Below are 19,680 nucleotides of genomic sequence, written 5' to 3'. Positions count from 1 at the left end.
AGAACAGGAACGAGGAAACCAAGCACCTTCCACTAGCAGATGGGACCATCTGCAGATTGGCCTCTGCCTCTCGAGGTCCAGAGTCAATTTTAAAATCTGGGACCTTCACACATGTGCAAATCTCCCTGTTGTTTCAAGAATGAGCTTTGACGTGTGAAAAGAAACCAGCCCAATCCCTGGCCAGCACAGCAGTGTGTGTCCAGTGGGGAGGGAGCTGGAGGTGGTGATGCATCCCGTGGGTGCGGTGGGCTGGAGGGAGCTCTGATGACGGGCTCCCTTCTCTCCACCAAGGCCCTGCCTCTGCCTCTTCTCCTGGCCTGCTTTCTCCCCACGTCCCCTGCCCTCTGTGCCCAGTCACCCCTCATCTTCCCCTCCGTTCCCAGTCCCTTCCCCTTTCTCTTCTCATCCTCTCTCTTCAGTTTTCCTCCTTTTTATTCCCTGTTGCTGGAGCCTGTCTCCCCCTGCCCCCAGGATGATTTATCTGAAACTCACAGCTGCCTCGGGGCTCCGCTGAGGCTCACAGCCAGATGTCCACAGTCCTCGGGCGACCTCAGGGCCCCCTTGATCTGCTGCTGCCTCTCCAGCCGCATCCCGCCCCCTTGCACTTCACCCTGAAGAATACCAACTGCTTCGCATTGCCCACACACGCTGCTGTGCTCCTGCAAGACTGAGGTTCTGTGCACACTGATCCGTGTGCCCAGAATGCCCTTCCACACTTCTCCACCCAGCTCAGTCCTCTCCTTCTGTCCCCCACGCAGGCATCATCACCTCCCCTGAGGTTCCTCCTGCTCTTATGACATGCTGCCACACGTTGGTCATCATCTTTCCCACATTATATTGAAGATGTCTATTCACAGGCTTCTGTCTACCCCTGAGTCAGGGTACTGATCCATCCTTGCATCCCTGGTACCTACCATAGTTGGGTATCTAGTTCGTGCCCAGTAGATGTTTGGTGTCCCGTGGAGTTCGGAGAGCACGTGCTGTGGGGGCGGATATGGATTCATTCATTCATTCACTCATTTACTTATTCACAGTAAAACAAGGAAACCTGATAGGCAGATGCCTCAAATTTGCAGGACTGATGAAGACAGATTCCGGGGCAGATACTTTCCCCTGAGGTTGAGGGGCATTTCAGACATTCTTATGGGACTTTATCAAGCAACTCATGTTCTAACCCCTTTCTACACTCCTCTCCCTGTGCCCCCATAAAGGACCAGAGTTCAGAGGGATTTTTCGTAGGATACAGGTGGCCTCACTGCAATTCTTGTTTCTCCACGTTCTTGTTTCCTCAAGTGTTTTCAGCTCAGAACTAAGTAGAGACAGGACTAAAATAGCTCTCTCCAGGAAGTTCTTCTTTAAAATTGTCATTTGGAGTTATAAAAGAAAGGAAACTAATGTGGAAAGGTAAACACTTAGTTCAAAAGAACAGATGTTTCTGAGAGAGTCAGGGCAGCCGAGCAAAGTGAAGCTGCCCAGCACCCTCATCTGGCACCCCTGGGAGACCCTCTGTGGGTCCCCCAAGTCCTCCCAACAGCCTTGGAAAGTGGGTATTATTTTAACTGTACATTTTAAGAAAATTAGAATTGTATGTAAATCACACACCAGTAATTTTTTTTTTTTTTTTTTTTTGTTGCGGTACGCAGGCCTCTCACTGTCGTGGCCTCTCCCGTTGCGGAGCACAGGCTCCGGACGCGCAGGCTCAGCGGCCATGGCTCACGGGCCCAGCCGCTCCGCGGCATGTGGGATCTTCCCGGACCGGGGCACGAACCCGTGTCCCCTGCATCGGCAGGTGGACTCTCAACCACTGCGCCACCAGGGAAGCCCCCACCAGTAATATTGATTTATAAAAAAAACACTTGAGGCCCAGAGAGGTGAAGGGACTTGCCCAAGATCCCACAGCTACTAAATGTTAGAGTGGGATTTGAACCCAGCTGGTTTCACTTCATTTCATCCTGCCTCCCGATGGTAACACCAAATAGCTAACAGAAGGGCACTTCCTTTTTTTAGCACCAACAATCATTGGCTAGATAGGAAAAGTATGTGGTGTGAGTAATTAAGACAATGATCTCAATAGCAGTAAGGGTAATAGGCTGTTATTAATTTTACTCTTTATCTGTCCCAAGAACTGCCATCATAACACTGCTGGGGAACACTGTGAGCGCTGCAAAGAGGGTTACTATGGGAACGCTGTCCACGGATCCTGTAGGGTCTGCCCGTGTCCTCATTCAAACAGGTACTGTGGAAGTTTGAAAATAATCTATTAGAGACAGGAGGTAGTTTGGTGGGTGCCTAGGACTGGGGAGGGGCTGGTGGGAGGGAAATGGGAAGTGACTATTGAAGGGTATGAGGTTTCTTTTAGGGGTGATGAAAACGCTCAAAAATTGCAGTCACGATTGTACAATTGTGTGAGCATACTAAAAGCCATTGAATTGAACATATGAGATGAGTGAATTTTATGGTATGTGAATGCTATCTCAATAAAACAGTTCTATTAAAAAAAAGAATAAACAAGAAATGCAAACCAGAACCAAGACAAAAACAGACTTTCCAAGTTGTATGCTTCTGGGTTTTGCCTTTTCCTCTTTTCTTTTGCTGTTCATTCAGCCCCATGATGAGGCTGCCCTTCTCTAGATGCTGGGGAAACTGCTGTAAAGAAGGCTGGCAAAGACGCCGACCTCATGAGGCTTTACCTGGAGAGTATGGGGAGAGGGGTAGGGGTAGTCATCCCACTCAGTAAATACACGCACAAATCAGTCTGAAGTATAATTTCAGACAGAGATAGGTTACGCCATTGATCAAAGGGTTATGTTCTGGGTAGCGAGTAGATTCTTTACAGAGGGTGGTAGGAGGGCTTTCTGGAGTTGCTGGACAGGGACCAATGAACAATGAGATGGAGTAAGCTGTGGCATTATGATGAGGGTCCAAGGCAAGGAAGAAAAAAAAAACAAAGACAGACGAGAACGCTCCTGTGATGATGGGTTTGTGGACAGTAAGAAAGCAAGAGTGGCTGGATGGCAGTGAGAGAGAGAGACGGCCAGGAGATGAGGTTGGTGGGGCAACCAGGATTCGGATCCTGTACATTCCAGGCTAGAGTAAGGCACTTGGATTTTATGGATTTTATCCTCAGTGTGATGGAAGCCACAGGACAGTTCTGAGCCGCAGAGAGATGTGATGTGCATCGTCATCCAGGCTCCAGTAAGGCCAGTAGACTCTGTGGGTAGAAAGCCACCATTTTCCTTTCACGATAATCCAGGTTCTGCTTGGACTTGGCACTTCGTCATCGTCTTGCTCATCATGACATGTTCACTGTGGGTCCAAACAAAATGTAACAGGTAACTAAGCGAAGCAAGATTTGGTTTGAAAATCAGAATGATGCCGATCAAGTATCAATAGCGCACAGGCTCTGGGACGGTTATGGACCACAAGGCTGCTTGATATTAGCCGAGTTGGCAGAGAAATGGGCCAAGTCAAAATGATCAGAGGTCACCTGCCCAATGTGGCTTTTCTGGAGATGCATATTTGCAATGTGCATCCTGGTTTGCTCTCTGTGTATTTGATACTCGTTAAACCTGCCCAGTCCTGTGGCTTTATTTGTAAAGGGATCTATCACCTGACAATTGCCCAGGCTTGTTAGAACAGAAGCTAGAGAGAATAAAAAGAAGCAAGATTTTCACGGGGTGAAATTTGGGGGGGGAAAGCTGTTCATCTTTAGTTGCAAAGTCTCCACACTTGGAGACTATCATCAAGGTCAGCTTCTAGCGTCTGTGCAGTTTAAGTAACATTCAGTTCCTAAGATTTATCAGTAAAACCCTATTTTTTCTAATTCTCCTTCTGGCGATATTAATACTGCTGACAGATTTCTAACTGTCCCTTTAGAGGTGTAACTGTATCTGATTGGCCAAGAGAAGCTCCCCAAATAAGAATTCTTTTACCAGCCAAAGATAAATGGAGTTATTTCCCCTCAGATTTATGTCATGGAATGTTCAGTAGTCACAGACGTTTCATAAGGAACAAGACATTTTCATGGTCTCTTCGTTTAATTTTTTTTTTAAAAGAAGCTTCTCAAAATACACCAGTTGAGAACTAAAAGGGAACTGAAATTCCAACAGCCTGATTGGAAAAGTGTGGAAATCACCAACAGCTGTGCCCACAGAAATACCTGGGCATTGAGCGTGCTCTGTGCTTTAGTCGCCTCTGAGGCTCTGAGGGCCTGGCCCACCTACCACTGTTTCTTCCCAGAAGAGATTGTGCCCAGTATAAAAGAACTAGAATAAACAAGGAGAAGAAATTTTTTCTTTAAAGAATAAGAACTCTCTGTTCTTTTTTTTCTGCCTAGACTTGTTTTACTCCTTCCTTGTTAGTTCTGGAAAAATGCTGTCTAATCATCTCTTCCAAAGTGTGTTACTTTACTCTGTCTTAAGGGAAGGAATGTATTTCTCCAAGCCAAAAAATGAAACAAAGTAAATGCCTTCAGTCCTTATTCAGCCAAATTTGCCTGATGTCAGCTGAAGGCATTCATCATTATCTCTACAAGTCTTGATGGGCAAAATTTTCTCCACACAAAAGGTAGCCAGACACTTGGTTTCCAGTTTCACTTAAGGCAAGTCAGGTTCTTTGTGGCAAAAAATAATGAGCGTAAAGTCCATCAGCTTATGTTTTTACTGGGGCTTTTCTCTGTCGTTCTTCAAGTTTTGCCACCGGCTGTGTTGTGACTGGGGGAAACGTGAAGTGCTCCTGCAAAGCTGGATACACAGGAACACAATGCGAAAGGTGGGTGCCGCCCCTCCCCCGCCCCCTTCTCTCCTCCCCCGTCTTGCAGGTAGGGGTGGGCTTTTCCGGCAGGCTGCTGCAGGCACCCTGGCTGTAAGTGGGGCTCTGCTGGATTGAGGCTCAGAGCTAGGGCTGGGGCTGCTGGTTTCATTGAGACTGGAAGAAAGTCTCTTGGGAAAAATACAAGTGTGCTCACTTAGTAAATCATTAACTTCCTTCTCTTTCTTGCTTTGTACCTGTTTCAGCCATTTGAGAACGAGGTCCAATATGTCATAGTCCTATACGCTCCAGCAAACACCCCTCTACATACCTATGTATACCCCTACATACCCCTACTCCTGGGCACACCCCTACATACCCCCCAACATGTATCTATATACTCGTACCGCCATATAAACTCATCCCTACATACTCCTACCCCCACATATACACATCCCTACTTGCCTGTACACAAACGTACAACTCTGCGTACTCCTACACATGCGCACATATCAGCAGCCCTAGATATTCCTACACACACACCCCTCTTAATGCCCACACTTGCAGGACAGCCTGTGTCTCACTCATTTCTGAACCCCTAGTGCCTAGTGTGGTACTATTCATATAATAGGTGTTTGTGAAACAAAAGAATACATGTTACAACATGGAAAGTACATACTTGATCATAAAGGGCCACAGAGCCAAGCTTTAGTTTTTCCTGAACGGTATTTCATGATTAGCTACTATGCCCAGGGCACTGCCAAGTATTGTGAAGGCTATAGAAGGTACTTGTCATCTAGAGGGGAAGAGAGCACACATATATCTGGAAAAGTAACAGTATAACAAATGAATCATATGGATAACATTTTAAAATTTAAAATAACTGTAATATAAGATCAATACGTAATTATTACAGAAATGATATAATACAGGTGAGCAAAGAACTAATAAGGCAGAGAACTAATATGTACCATACCCCTGCAATTGCCCTATACTCATGCCTGCCCACCTACAGTGCCTGTTGTATGTTCTTACAGATCAGTTCTATATGCATAGATTTTTCTTAAAAGAAAAAGGTAGATTCCTATTTCGCTGTCTGTTTTGTTTTCTCATCTAATAGTATGTTAGTAGTATATTTCCATATCAATAAGTGTTCATTGATAACATCACGTCAGGACCAGGAAGTTCCCCTGAAGTTCCATAATCCCCACTATTGGCCTTTGAAATAGCTTTACTGTTTTCCATTCAAAGCAGCACTAAAAGTGAATCCTGTTAGCTAATATTTGTGTACATAAATCCTCGAGATGTAATTATAGAAGCCATCCCTTGGGCCGAAGCATAGGGACATTTTCAGGCTTTCGATACATTTTGCAAAATCGCCCTCCAGAAAGATTGTTTCTGTTTACCATCCTGCTAGCAGCAAAAGAGCAACTGCCTGCCTCCAGTGGATACTAAGACTGTTCACTTTTTAAAACATTGCCAGTTTGATAGAGAAACATTGTATGTCATTTTATGTTACATTTTTTGGTAATAATTAGATTGGATTTTTTCATGTGCTTATTGACCATTTATAAATCTTTTTTTTGAATTGCTTTCCAGGTCTTTTACCCATTTTTTTCTAGTGGAATGTTCTTTTATTTTTTTGTTGATTTGTACAAATCTTTTAGAGGAAACGAATGCCTCATACTATATATTGCAAATATACTTCTCTGTTTTGTTTTTCATTTGTATATTTTTTGGTTTGGTTTTGTCATTTCTAGATCTGCAATAGTTAAGTTCTATTATATTTATACCTACTCTTTTATTCTTTAGGGTTTCAGCCATTAGTGTCATGCTTAGAGAGGTTTATGCATATGCAAATGTTTATGCATATTTTGTTTTAGTACTTTTCTGGTTTTATTTCTTACATTCAAATCTTGATGGTGAAAATTTGGAACCTCAACTTTTTTGTGGTATTGCATCTCACAGGGCAGATAGATTTAGGGTCTTCATGTCAGGCAAAAATTGACCGGAGCTGGCATAACCTTGAGTATCCCAGTGTCCCATGTCTCAGTAATATAGGGGCCATGTTGCATGAAATGCACATGTCATTTGGTTACACCCAGAATCACACTCTGTAGGGTGAAACAGTCACTCTAGGAGAGGCACAGGGAAACTAGACCAGCTGAGGCGAATAGCAGGTTCACATGTCTCATGTCATGCTCACTGCAGGACGTGTGCTCACTGAGTGATGGGGACAGTCACTTCAGCTGTTTTCCCCTTACCACTCATGCCCTCATCCTCTCATCCCTCTTTGGCTAAGTACCTTTAGTTGAATTCACTAAAGCTAAATGTGTACAAAATTTCTTTTTTTTAATTAGGGGTTTGATTTCAGATTTATTTTATATTTTAGTTTTTATTTATTGTTTGGGTGTGTTGAATCTTTGTTGCTGAGCGCAGGCTTTGTCTAGTTGTGGTGAGTGTGGGCTGCTCTTCGCTGCGGTGCGCGGGCTTCTCATTTGCAGTGGCTTCTCTTGTTGCAGAGTATGGGCTCTAGAGCGCAGGCTCAGTAGTTGTGGTACACGGGCTTAGTTGCTCCATGGCATGTGGGATTTTCCCGGACCAGGGCTTGAAACCCCTGTCCCCTGCATTGGCAGGTGGGTTCTTAACCACTGCACCACCAGGGAAGTCCTGTAAATGTGTACGAAATTTCTATACGAACTTGGATTTGTTTTGTACATTTTATTTGGTTCTTGTGCCATTATCACTTCTGTATCATTTCTGAAACTATCAAATGACTCTGACTATTTGGTTAAGCAAGTCTCCCCTCGTACCCTTATTTAAATTTTTTCCTGGACCATTCTGGCATATTATTTTCTGGATAACTTTAGAAGAATTTTACTTAAAAAAAACCCAGAAAATTAATTCAACTGGATTTCATAGTAAGGAGGGCTACTCTAGACTGGGTTATCTGAAACATTTATGGACAAGGTGGGACTTAGGTATGTCAAAGGGATGACTAGAACCCAGTGGAGCTGGGAGGTGGAGGGGGAAGGCAGCTCAGGTCAGGGAAGTAATGCAAGGAAGTCCAAGGGCCTAGAGTGTAGCTGCCACAGGCAGAAGGAGGCAGTGCCTTGTTATGGGCATCAGCTGAGGGTCTGGACACTATCCTATGGTAAAAAGGAGCAATTCAAAGTTCTTCTGTTTTTCATTTCTGCAGGAGGAACATTGCCCACACTTATTCATTCTTTCCTTCGATGAAAAATGAATGGAGATCCTAGTATAAGCCTGGCCCTGTGCTAAGCATTAGAAACACATCAGCAACCAGAGCACAGATTCTGCCCTCAAGGGTTTTCCAGTCTATTGGTGGACAGATGTACAAATAAGCTGCTAAAATAGAGAGAGAACATAACCGGGCTAAATCAGCTGCAGCAAGAGGGGCATCAACCAGCCCTGAAGGGTGAGGGACGGAAGGGGCAGCTACACTGAGACAGGAAGGACAGGTGGGGTGGGGATAGGCTTGGGAGGGTCTTGCAGGCTCCGTGATTTGAAAGCTAGGCGACTCCCACCTGGGAGAGTCTTCCTAATTTAATCCTCCTTATGGTTCTGCACAAACAGTGAAGTGGAAAACGGCACCAGGTTGGAGGAGACATCCATTTGACAGGCAACTGAATTGAAAAGGGAAATTCTTATTAACAGTTTTCTCAGCTTAGGTTTGTTAAGTTTGATGTCTCAGGAAAGCAAGCTATTGTTTTTTTGTGTTTTTTTTTAACTTTCCACAGCTTAATGCCATTTTAATGTCACATTTTTTCATTTGTTAACACTTATTGAGCATCCACTCTGTGCCAGGCTGCCAGGCATCATCTGGCACCAGTGGTTAACTATGCAATGATAAATACAAGCACAGAATAAGGTGAAAAGTAAGCATATATGCAGGAACTAGCTGGGCAGAGGTGGGGGGGGAATAGGAAAGGCTTCCCTCCTCAGCCCGTGCTCTGGGACACATTTCTCCCTTGGCCACTCAGAGCCCAGATGACAGACGTGCTGTCTGCTCTTTATTTGCTGTACCGATGTCATCTATGAAATCAGGAAGTTTTAGTTTAGTCCATTGTGTTTAGCACTACCATAAAATGAGAATAAAAGAACCAGTTATTTCTCATAATCAGTAACTAACGCTTTGCAAGATTAAGGAAGAAGCAGAATCAAACTTCCTGAATATTTATGTAACTTTAAATAAGGTAGTTTTTAAATATGTATCTTTTACCTAGAAAGTTTAGATGTAGGTGAGACATCTAAAGAAAAAGTATTTTAAACTGAGATCTTTTGCATAGCATGGTTTGTTAGGCAGAATATGGGGCTGGTCACCCCAAATAAAGCCCTATTATTAGGACAACCTGCTCAGTAGACTTGGATAAGCCACCTCAGCTTAGTTACCTTCTTGATAATTAGGGAATACATGGGTTTTCTGCTTCCTATCCATTTTCCAAAATGTAGGATTCCAAATGACACCAATTACACATACATACATATATATGAATATTTTATCATGTCTTAAAGTAGCAGTAGCTACGTTTTACTGAATGTCTACTATGTGCAGGCATTGTACTAGATTCTTTACTATATTATCTTTTATCTTACATCCACCCACCAAAATAGGTATTGTTAGTACAATTTTTCATTCATTCATTCAGCATATACTTATATCTGACACCTAATATGGGTCCAGGCATTATCCCAGGTGCTAGGGATGCATCAGTGAGCAAAACAGCCCACCCAAAATAATTCACATTCTCATGGAGCTTAACATTTTCATAAGAGGAATAGATGAAGAAATGGAAGCTTGAGGGATTAAGATAACAGCCCAAGATTACATGGACTATGGTAGAGACGGAGGTCTAGCCAGATCTTCCTGATTCAAAACCCGTGTCCTGACTTCCCTGGTGGTCCAGTCAGTAAGACTCTGCGCTCCCAGTGCAGGGGACCCAGGTTCGATCCCTGGTCGGGGAACTAGATCCCGCATGCCAGCCACAACTAAGAAATCCGCAACCCTGTGTGCTGCAACTAAGACCCGGTGCAGCCAAAATAAATTAAAAAAAAAAAAGATCTCCCATTCACTTTGTTATACAGCAGAAACTAACACACCATTGTAAAACAATTATACTCCAATAAAGATGTTAAAAAAAACCCCATAAAAACAAAACAAAACAAAAAATCTGTGTCCTTTGCACTATATCACCAGTTTATCCGTTGGTAAAGCATATTTAAATTGTCTCAAAGTTCTTTGATGAAAAGCTTAAATTTGAGAAAGTCAAATGCCATATTTCCTTGATTCTATCAATTCCATTGATGATAAAACACCACACACATCAATTTAATGACAATTTAGGGGGGATAGAGTGGGAGTGGAATTTTGCTAATGAACAGAAATATTTTAATTTACATCCCAGTTCCAGAAACATTAACATGTGTTTGTGTTATTTTTTGAAGAAAACAGACACAATCAAGGAAATATGATCTTTTACCTTATAAATAAGGAACTGAGTTCTCATCACTAGATCATCTAGAATAATAAAGGCTCGGGGGCTTCCCTGGTGGCGCAGTGGTTGAGAGTCCGCCTGCCGATGCAGGGGACACAGGTTCGTGCCCCGGTCCGGGAAGATCCCACATGCCGCGGAGCGGCTAGGCCCGTGAGCCATGGCTGCTGCGCCTGCGCATCCGGAGCCTGTGCTCCGCAACTGGAGAGGCCACAACAGTGAGAGGCCCGCGTACCGCAAAAAAAATAAATAAATAAAGGCTCGGGCTAAGGTGGCAGTTGTAACTGCTCAGTTGTTTAAGCCCCTTATGTACATCACTGCAGCAATTAGTGCAAATGTGAATTATGCAGACTTGAAATAGTACAATAGGAAATATTAATAAAAGCCCCTTTATGAAAATATTGAAATTATATGAATTTTACTTTAAGTTTTTTCTTCGAGGAAATTAGCCATAAATTAAGCAGTGTGTATTTGTGTGATATCTTCAGGAACACAACTCTTGCGTAAAATTCACCCACCCCTGATTTCCGTATTGGTCAAACCACTGGCTCCTGTATGCATTTTGTTCATCTGCCATTTGGCTGTCAGGATGATTGAGGACCTTGTCATCTGGGGTGTCAAGGAGCAAGGGAGCAATCTCTGCCTGCCTTCCCCTCCTCACCATTCTCATTCAAGTCATAAATGGCTCTGTACTGAGACACATTCCCTCTTGCAAATCTATGTCAGCCCTTCCTCTCATAGGGTTACAAGATCCCAAACAGGGAGCTAGAAGTTGAGACATTGGGTGGAATAAATGATGAGCCCTTTGGGTGTTTCCCCTCTTTTTCTGTATTCTGTGTAGGTGTGCACCAGGATATTTTGGAAATCCCCAGAAATTTGGAGGCAGCTGCCAACCATGCAGCTGTAACAGCAACGGCCATTTGGGCAGTTGTGACCCCCTGACGGGAGGTAAGATCGACTCACACATCTGTTAACCTACCTTTATCAAACTGGTATAAAATAGCTGGCAAAGAAGCCAAGCAAACATTTCAGCAACCACATACACAATTCCAGCTAACAAGTTGTCCCCTTGTTTTGACAAAGTTGGGAATGCTTAGGTAGTATTCACAGGTTTGGTGAATAACTTACTTCAGGTAGGTTTTTTTTTTTTTTAGGTAAATTGTTTTTAAAACTTCACTAATTATAGCCAAAATAATTTCAGACCCTATTTTGGTGATTTTTGCTGAGACCTCCCTTTGACATTATAAGGTAATCATCTCATCAGCTTCCTTCGTGTATGTATCTGAAGGAGTCAGTGCTCTTTCTATTAAAGCAGTAACTGTTCTAGGATGTGGGTGTATAATTGAGATGGATTTTACATACCAAGAAAAAAACATTAACTGGGAGTTAGTATAGGTTCATTAGGAAAAAAAGGAAGTTGGAAAAACAGGAAGACTCTCTACATCCTTCTTTGATGGAGAATATGAATGTGGTTTATCAGGAAAATGCCGTTGATGTAGTGCAATGCCAAATCCTTAGGTAAAATCTCTCATCTTATAGACAAGATGAAGAACTAAACCCTGGATGTATGGATTAGATCCAGTCAAGTGACTGTTTCCAAAGGAACGCAGAGTAAATGGAGCCTTATCAGTCTAGAACGAGGTGTCTGTTGTCATGTTTGGGGCTTCATCTGGGCTCCATCTTGTTCAACATCGTAGACTTGAACGGAAATATAGAAGACCTGCCCACCCAGTTATCAGGTGATACAAAGTTGGAGGAGCTAGCAAATGCCTCCTATGACACATTTAGAATAAAATAGGGCCTCAACAGCCTGGAATGAGGAGCCAGTTCTAACCGGACAAAATTATGTTGGGGTAAGCGTGGCGTCGGTCCTATAGTTGAATGGAAAAAAAAAATAAGTTTGTGATAAATGAGACGTGGCTGAGGTTTCAGTCAGCGGTGAGTTCAATATGAATCAAGAGGGTAATGTGGCCCCTTAGACACCTTGTACTATCTCCACTGAGTTCTAGTGTCCAAAACCAGGTGGCCTGCCATTGTTCCCTGGTCTGCCGCCCATGCAAGTCCCCACAAGGGGCCCGTGTCTTTACAAGGCAATAGACAAGCTACAAGTTTGTTCAGAAAGAAGATGAGGCTGTGAAGGGACTTAGAGCCCTGTGACATGAGGAAGGACTGACAAACCAGGATGGTGGAAAGGAGACTTGGAAAGCACGGATCTGAAAGGCACATGTGTGGGAGAAGGGTGGGTCTTGTTCTGTGTGGCTTAAGTTATGGAGAACTCACATCCAGGAGTGGAAGCTAGAGGGAGATCTATTTTAAATCATTCTGAGGAAGAAGTGTCAAATGTTTAAAGACGAGAAGGACTGGTTTAAAAGGAGATGAGTTCTACTGTCACTGGAGGTGTTCAGGAGAAGTTTCGGCATCAGACACATCGTTACTCGTGAGATGAATGCTTTTTCTAATAGCAAAAGTAACCAACCTAGAATGAGGATGAGAACTCTTTGTTCCAGAAATGGAAGAAAATGCTCACCTGTGAGACACGTTTGTTCCTGTGAGCTTTTTTCCCTCTTTTTCATTCTTTCTTTCAATTAATAACGTACAGATTCCTTGGTGGTCAAAACTCAAACTTGTTGAGAAAATTGCACTGATAAATCAGTCCTCTTCCTAAGCCAAGTCCCCCATATACTGTGTTTGCAGGAGTTTGTGGAGGAAATAAAACTATGTTTCCTGCCTGTAAGGCATTTACGGTCTAATTGAGGAAATTAAAGTGACACAGCTATATGTCCATATAAGAGTGAGTAAAAGATTTTTTTAAAAAGGATGAGTAAGAGAAACCTATGATTACATATAATAAAATGTCTACAAATATACTGTGAGGACACACTTATCGTCTTTGAGTGGTAGGATCAAGGATAATGTTTTATCTCATTTTGCTGATTTTCCCAAATTTTCCATAGTGAACTTGGAATGGAAGTTCCCAAATTTTGGAAACTCCCAAATGGAAATTCCCAAATTTTGGAAACTCCCAAATGGAAATTCCCAAATTTTCCATAGTGAACTTATATATATATTTTTACAGTTAAAAATAAATGTGGTTCAAAACGTAGGTGTATACACACGAGGTGTGGCTGCTGAGAACACACCTGAAAGCCTCCCTGTAGCACGTCTAGGAAAGTTTCAAGCTTAGAGTTTTCCTTTAATAAAGTCAGATGATTTTTCACAGGAAAATGAGAGGGCATTTCAGTGTAAGAATGCATGGTATGGGGAAAGGAGTAGAAGTGGGAGGAGTAAAGAATGTCCAGGGGTGACCATTAGGCTTTCCCGTCTATAGCTGAGAACCTCAATATTCAGCATATGTGAGCAGTAGGTGGTGGAGTAGGTCCACTAACTTCGTGTGCATATCTCACAGCATCTGTCGCACTGTTGTGAAATGTGCCTGTCTCCCCCATAGGACCATTAAACTACAGGACACCAGAGACTTTTGCCTTGCTATCTTTGTATTCCTGCCCCTAGCACAGGGCCATGGCACACTGGGAATGCTCAAAGGTGCTCAGTGTTTATTGAATGTTCTTGAATGATATTAGAAGAGACATCAGCAGTTGTATAGGAGGCTACCAAATGAGGACAACACCAGCGATTAGGAGATTTCATTTCATAAGAATGGCATGACCCTTTGTAGAGAAGAAACTGAATATATAATCAGAGAGGCCACACGAGAAGTTCCTGTAGCAAGATTGTTGGGAGATGAGACAGCTCCCCAAGCAATGGCACCGAGGAGGGAGGGAAAAGGGAAGAGCCGGCAATGCTGTGTGGCTGGGTGACTGAACACAAAACTAGCTTTCCCCAAAGCCAAGTTAAAAAGCACGTGAAGGGGCTTCCCTGGTGGCGCAGTGGTTGAGAGTCCGCCTGCCGATGCAGGGGACACGGGTTCGTGCCCCAGTCCGGGAAGATCCCACAGGCCGCGGAGTGGCTGGGCCTGTGAGCCATGGCGCGGGCCTGCGCGTCCGGAGCCTGTGCTCCGTAACAGGAGAGGCCACAACGGTGAGAGGCCCGCATACCGCAAAAAAAAAAAAAAAAAAAAAAAAAAAGCACGTAAAGAGTAAGTTTAATAACGCTGTCTTCTCTGGTTACTCCTCATTTCAGACTGCATAAACCAGGAACCCAAAGATGGTGGCCCTGGAGAAGAATGTGATGGTGAGAAGAGAAATGGCCCCCTCCTTTCCAAGTTGTGGGGTTCAGCTTAAAATCCGTGAGCCCTATACTGGGACACGCAGTTTCGAGTCTGGGAAAGCAGTGGTGGGAGGTGATGGAAGGAGGGCTACTTAGAGTCACATCCAGCCTCTGTCAACTGAAATCTGTATGACCTTGTGCAAATGACCTTACTTCTTCAAGCCTCGGTTTCATCATTTGTCAGATGGTAAAACTGAGGTTGGTAATAACTATACCAACCTCATATAGCTGTTGGAAAAATGCTTATAAATCCCTTTTCATGATGCTTGGTAAATAGCAAGCACTCAATAAATAAAAACTATTTATTACTCTTTTCCCACATACAAAATAAGCAACAAGTTGAATAGATTCACCATTTCTTTTTTTGCCCAGTTTTACTGAGATATAATTGACATGCAACATTGTATTAAAGTATATAACATAATGATTTGATATATGTATATGTTGTGAAATGATCACCACAATTAACTTAGTTACCATCCATCACCTCACACAGTTACAAATTTTCTGTCTTGCGTTAGGAATTTTTAAGATCTACTCTTCTAGCAACTTTTAAATATATAATACAGTGTCGTTAACTGTAGTCACTGTGCTGTACATTACATCCCAAGAACTTACTTATCGTATAACTGGAAGTTTGTACCTTTTGACCACCCTCACCCTTTTTCCCCATTCCACCATTTCTTTGTCAAATGCCCCTTGTCTAGAGATCTCCCTTTTTCAGAATCTGCATCTTTCCTGGAGAAGTCCAGGATTGTGATTTTTGCCTGTGATGGGCTATGTGTGTATTAACTGGGCGGCACAGCTCTGGGGCTCTGTTTGCATTCCTGTGGCTCCAGCCCACAGCACTTGTGCCTTTGATTGCGGCCCCCACAGATTGTGACAGCTGTGTGATGACGCTCTTGAACGACCTGGCCACCATGGAGGACGAGCTCCTCCTGGTCAAGTCTCAGCTGCAGGGCCTGAGTGCCAGCATGGGGACCCTGGAGCAGATGAGGCACTTGGAGACCCAGACCAAGGACCTGAAGGTAAGTACTCTGTGGGTCTAGCATGATGCCTGACCCAGAGCAGATACTTGGTGAAGAGAGATGCTGTGTGAACGAATACTCCTCACGTGAGAAAGGGGGGAACTTGACTCCACTTCAGGCTCAGGGAGGCTGTCCTCCTTCCTCTGATCTAAATGAAGATTAGATTTTTCCTGGTGAAAAGTACCGGTGAGCACACAAAGCTAACACTTCTAAGTGAACATTCCTTACACACTGAATGTTTCTGGGCTCATTTTTCTCATAACTTTAGCTCACTGTTTTGCATTTGGAAGACTCGTACAAATTTGAGTACAATTGTTATTAATTCTTCTTTAAATGTTTGATGGAATTTTCCAGTGAAGCCATGTGGGCCTGGGATTTTCTTTGTTGAAAGTTTATTTTTAAATTAAACTGTAAGTTCAGTTAAAAAATAGATATGGGACAATTAGGATTTATCTGTTTCTTCTTGAGTGATATTTAGTAATTTGTGCCTTTCAAACAATTTTTCTATTTCGTCTAAATTACCAAATGTATTGCAATACAGTTGTTTATAATTTTTCCTTATCCTTTTAATATCTGCAAAATCTGAGTGATGCTTTCTCATTCATTCTGGTTATTGGTCATTTGTGTCTTATCTCTTTTTTTGATTATTCTGGCTAGAGGTTTATCAATTTTATTGATCTTTTTATTTCATTGATTTCTCTCTGCTTTTCTTCAGTTTTCAATTTCATTGACTTCTGTTCTTATCCATATCTTTTCTTCCTTCTGCTTGCTTTGGGTTTAGTTTGCCATTCATTTTCTAGTTTCTTAAGATAAAAGCTTATTTACTGATCCAAAACCTTTCTTAATATAAGCATTTAGTGCTATAAGTTTTCCCCTAAGCACTGCTTTAGCTGTATTCCACACATTTTAAAATGTTGTGTTTTCATTTTCATTCAATTCAAAAGATTTTCTAGGGAGCTCCCTAGTGGCCTAGCGGTTAGGATTCTGGGCTTTCACTGCTGTGACCTGGGTTCAATCCCTGGCTGGAAACTGAGATCCCACAAGCCATGCAGCGTGGCCAAAGAAAAAAGAAAAATTTTCTAATTCCTCTTGTGACTAGAACTGTATTGTTTAATTTCTGAATTGGGGATTTTCCAGATAACTCTCTGTTATTGATTTCTAGTTTAACTCTTTTGGGGTCAGAGAACATACTTTATGATTCCAGTTCTCTTAAATGTGCTGATGTCTGTTTCATAGCTCAGAACATGTACTATGTACAGTTGGAAAGAAGGTGGTCAAGAGGGTATCCTAAGAAGTACTAGAGCCGAAAGTGCCCCACGGGCCAGAGTCAGGCTCCCTGGGGGGAAACAGGGGCTCTTCTGCCTATAAATGGAGGCTGAAAAAGCAACCTCAAAACTTTGCAATTCCCTTTGTCGGACAATGGCTGTATGAGAACCTAAGAAAGGACAACCTTGCAGCCAGGATGTGGACAAGACTCACAAACCAGGATCTGTGCTGAAATGTGACATTCTCACTACCACCATAATGTGCAAGTCCTAAGCTGTCACTATAACACCTGGTCCTGGACTGGGGGGTCTGGGGTTGGAGTAATGATGACCATAAGATCACTGGACAGGGCACAGAGAGTGCAGGGAGAAGAAGAAATCTCCCTCTTGGAAGGAGCCTGCAAACACTGTAACAGACAGATAATAAGAAAGACATGCAGCAGAGGCAACAGTCAAGTGATGAGTTCCCTTCAGAGAAAATGAAAATCATAGGACAATCTGAAAATTACTTTAAAGAATAACATCCAGGGCTTCCCTGGTGGTGCAGTGGTTGAGAGTCCGCCTGCCGATGCAGGGGACACGGGTTCGTGTCCCGGTCCGGGAAGATCCCACATGCCGCGGAGTGGCTGGGCCCGTGAGCCATGGCCGCTGAGCCTGCGTGTCCGGAGCCTGTGCTCTGCAACGGGAGAGGCCACAACAGTGAGAGGCCCATGTACCAGACAAAAAAAAGAGAATAACATCCAGTAGAAGGAACAAGAAATTAGAAAAAAATTTGAAACACCAGAAACCAAACAAGAAGAGGTGAATATGAAAAGATCTAAGTAAAACTCATGGAAATGAAAAAATATACTCAAAGTAAAAGAAATCAGTAGATGAGATAAACCCTAAGCTAACATAGTGAAAGAGGGTTTGGGGAAACTTTAATAAGTGCTTTTGGAATGAGGGCTGATTGTAAACCATTAGTGGCTATGGTTGAGTACATACAGCAAAAACTAATGCTAGAAAACTGGTTCTTTTCCATCCCATTAGGGTAATTTTAGAGCATGGTTTGCAGGCTTAACATGGAGAGGAGGGGCGGAAGTCTTTATGTTTTCAGAGAAAAATAAAAGCCACTTGGGTTACTTTGATGTCATCAGTACAACCCTGCATTTTTTCAATGAAGGGAAGGAAACCAACATTTTGGTATCCATCCTATGTGCCAGGCTCTGTGCTAAGTGCTTTCCTTACGTCTCACAACATCCTATGAGGAAAATAGTGTTATTTTTATTTAACAGGCCTGGAAAAGCTAAGTAACTTGCCTTCAGTCACACAGCTAGTATGTGGTGGTTCCAGAAGAATTCAAGCCAAGGTGAAATTCCTTTTTTTTTTTGGCAGCTTTATTTGCAAAAATCAGAAACATCCCAAAAGTCTGTCAGCAGGTGAAGGCATAAATAAATGACTGTACATCTACAAAGTAGAATACTAGTTTGCAATAAATTGTAATGAACTACTGATGCATGGGTGAATCTCAGAATAAGTACTCTGACTGAAAGAAGCCAGACCAAGGAAAGTTCATATCCTAATGAGTGTGTGCGTGTTTATGTGTGACAATCATAAGTTGTGCACAGTTCTAGAAAACGAAAAGTAATCTAATAGTGTGTGTTCCTGGTGATGGGGAAGGAAGTGTCAGGGAGAATCGGGGGGAGGGGTTACAAGGGGCACGAGGAAATGTTTCTTATCTTAATTGTGGAGACAATTTCATGGGTCCTGTGTCAAAGCATATCAAATTGTGTACTTTAAACACGTGCCTTTTGTGGTATGTCAGTTATACCTCAGTAAAGCTTTTAAAAAATCAAACGAACAAAAACAGAAAGAGCCTCATTGACCTGTGGGACAACATCGAGTCACCAAACCTATATGTAATTGTTGTCACTGAAGAAAAATGAAGTGAGTAAGGGGCAGAAAAATATTTGTGCATTTAACGGTAGAAAATGTTCCAATTTTGAGGCAAAACTATTAACTCACAGCTCTAAGAAGTCCTGTGAATTCCAAGCAGGATACAGAATAAAAGTCTTACTAAAGCCCACCATTAATTAATTGCTTTAAAAACAAAAATAAGTTGACATACTTAAAAGCAGGCTGAAAATTAAAAGATGCATTACAGAAAGGGGAGCAAAGGTAAGAATGACTTTTGTCTTCCTGTCTGCAAAAATTAAAAATAAAACATCTGAAACAGTCAGGGCATTGTTGCACAAATTCCAGTTTGTCCCCTAGTGCAGATTATAATAAAACAGAATTAGGAAAATCTACATGTGTCAGCCTGCTCTGTGAATGTAGAAAGTCACAGAAAGTTGTAACCTTTTTTTTGACAAAATAAAAGAATATCTACTCAGGAAAATGTCAGTCTGTTTTTATAGATTTGTATGAACTTGAGAAAAGTGTAAAAAAGATCCAACAGATAATTTTGTTCTCTGTAACCTCTGATGTCTGGGATTGGTGAGGGTTTTGAAAGTAGGGTGATTGATTGTCAACCATTATTCATACACAAGGTGAAATTCTAAAGACCATGCTTTACCCACTGTACTTCTTACTTCTTATACTTCTACTAACACCCTTTAGAATGATGTGCCTTATTTGCCTACAACAAAATTAAAATAGAACTATCTTCTTGCAGTATCACACAAACACTATGAAAATTCAGTAGGAATATGTATGAGAAAGCTAATTTTTTCGACGGTCGTATGTATGTGGCATTTTATAATGCATTAGCCCACTTACCACTGAAAACAACCCAGCAGCTTAGTATTATAATCACCAATATACAGATGAAGGAGATAAAGTCCAGTGAGCTTATCTATTAAGTGGTGAACCTAGGGTGTGGACCTGAGCTGGAAAGCCTGTGCTCTTTTACCCAACGCT

At 42.4% G+C, this 19,680-nt stretch overlaps 1 protein-coding gene across 1 annotated transcript in view; it reads left to right on the top strand.

The window, feature by feature from the left end:
• LAMA3 (laminin subunit alpha 3) overlaps positions 1-19,680 on the top strand; it is a 245,134-nt gene that overhangs the window by 171,481 nt on the left and 53,973 nt on the right. The window contains 5 exon segments of the mRNA XM_032654433.1: positions 2,124-2,233; positions 4,690-4,770; positions 11,104-11,210; positions 14,403-14,453; positions 15,366-15,517. Of these exon segments, the coding sequence (XP_032510324.1) occupies positions 2,124-2,233; positions 4,690-4,770; positions 11,104-11,210; positions 14,403-14,453; positions 15,366-15,517 (501 nt within the window).

The sequence above is a fragment of the Phocoena sinus genome, chromosome 14 (genome assembly GCF_008692025.1).
Source record: "Phocoena sinus isolate mPhoSin1 chromosome 14, mPhoSin1.pri, whole genome shotgun sequence".
Lineage (NCBI taxonomy): Eukaryota > Metazoa > Chordata > Mammalia > Artiodactyla > Phocoenidae > Phocoena > Phocoena sinus.
The sequence above is the reverse complement of the archived record's forward strand: the minus strand, read 5'-3'. Positions and strand labels throughout refer to the sequence as shown.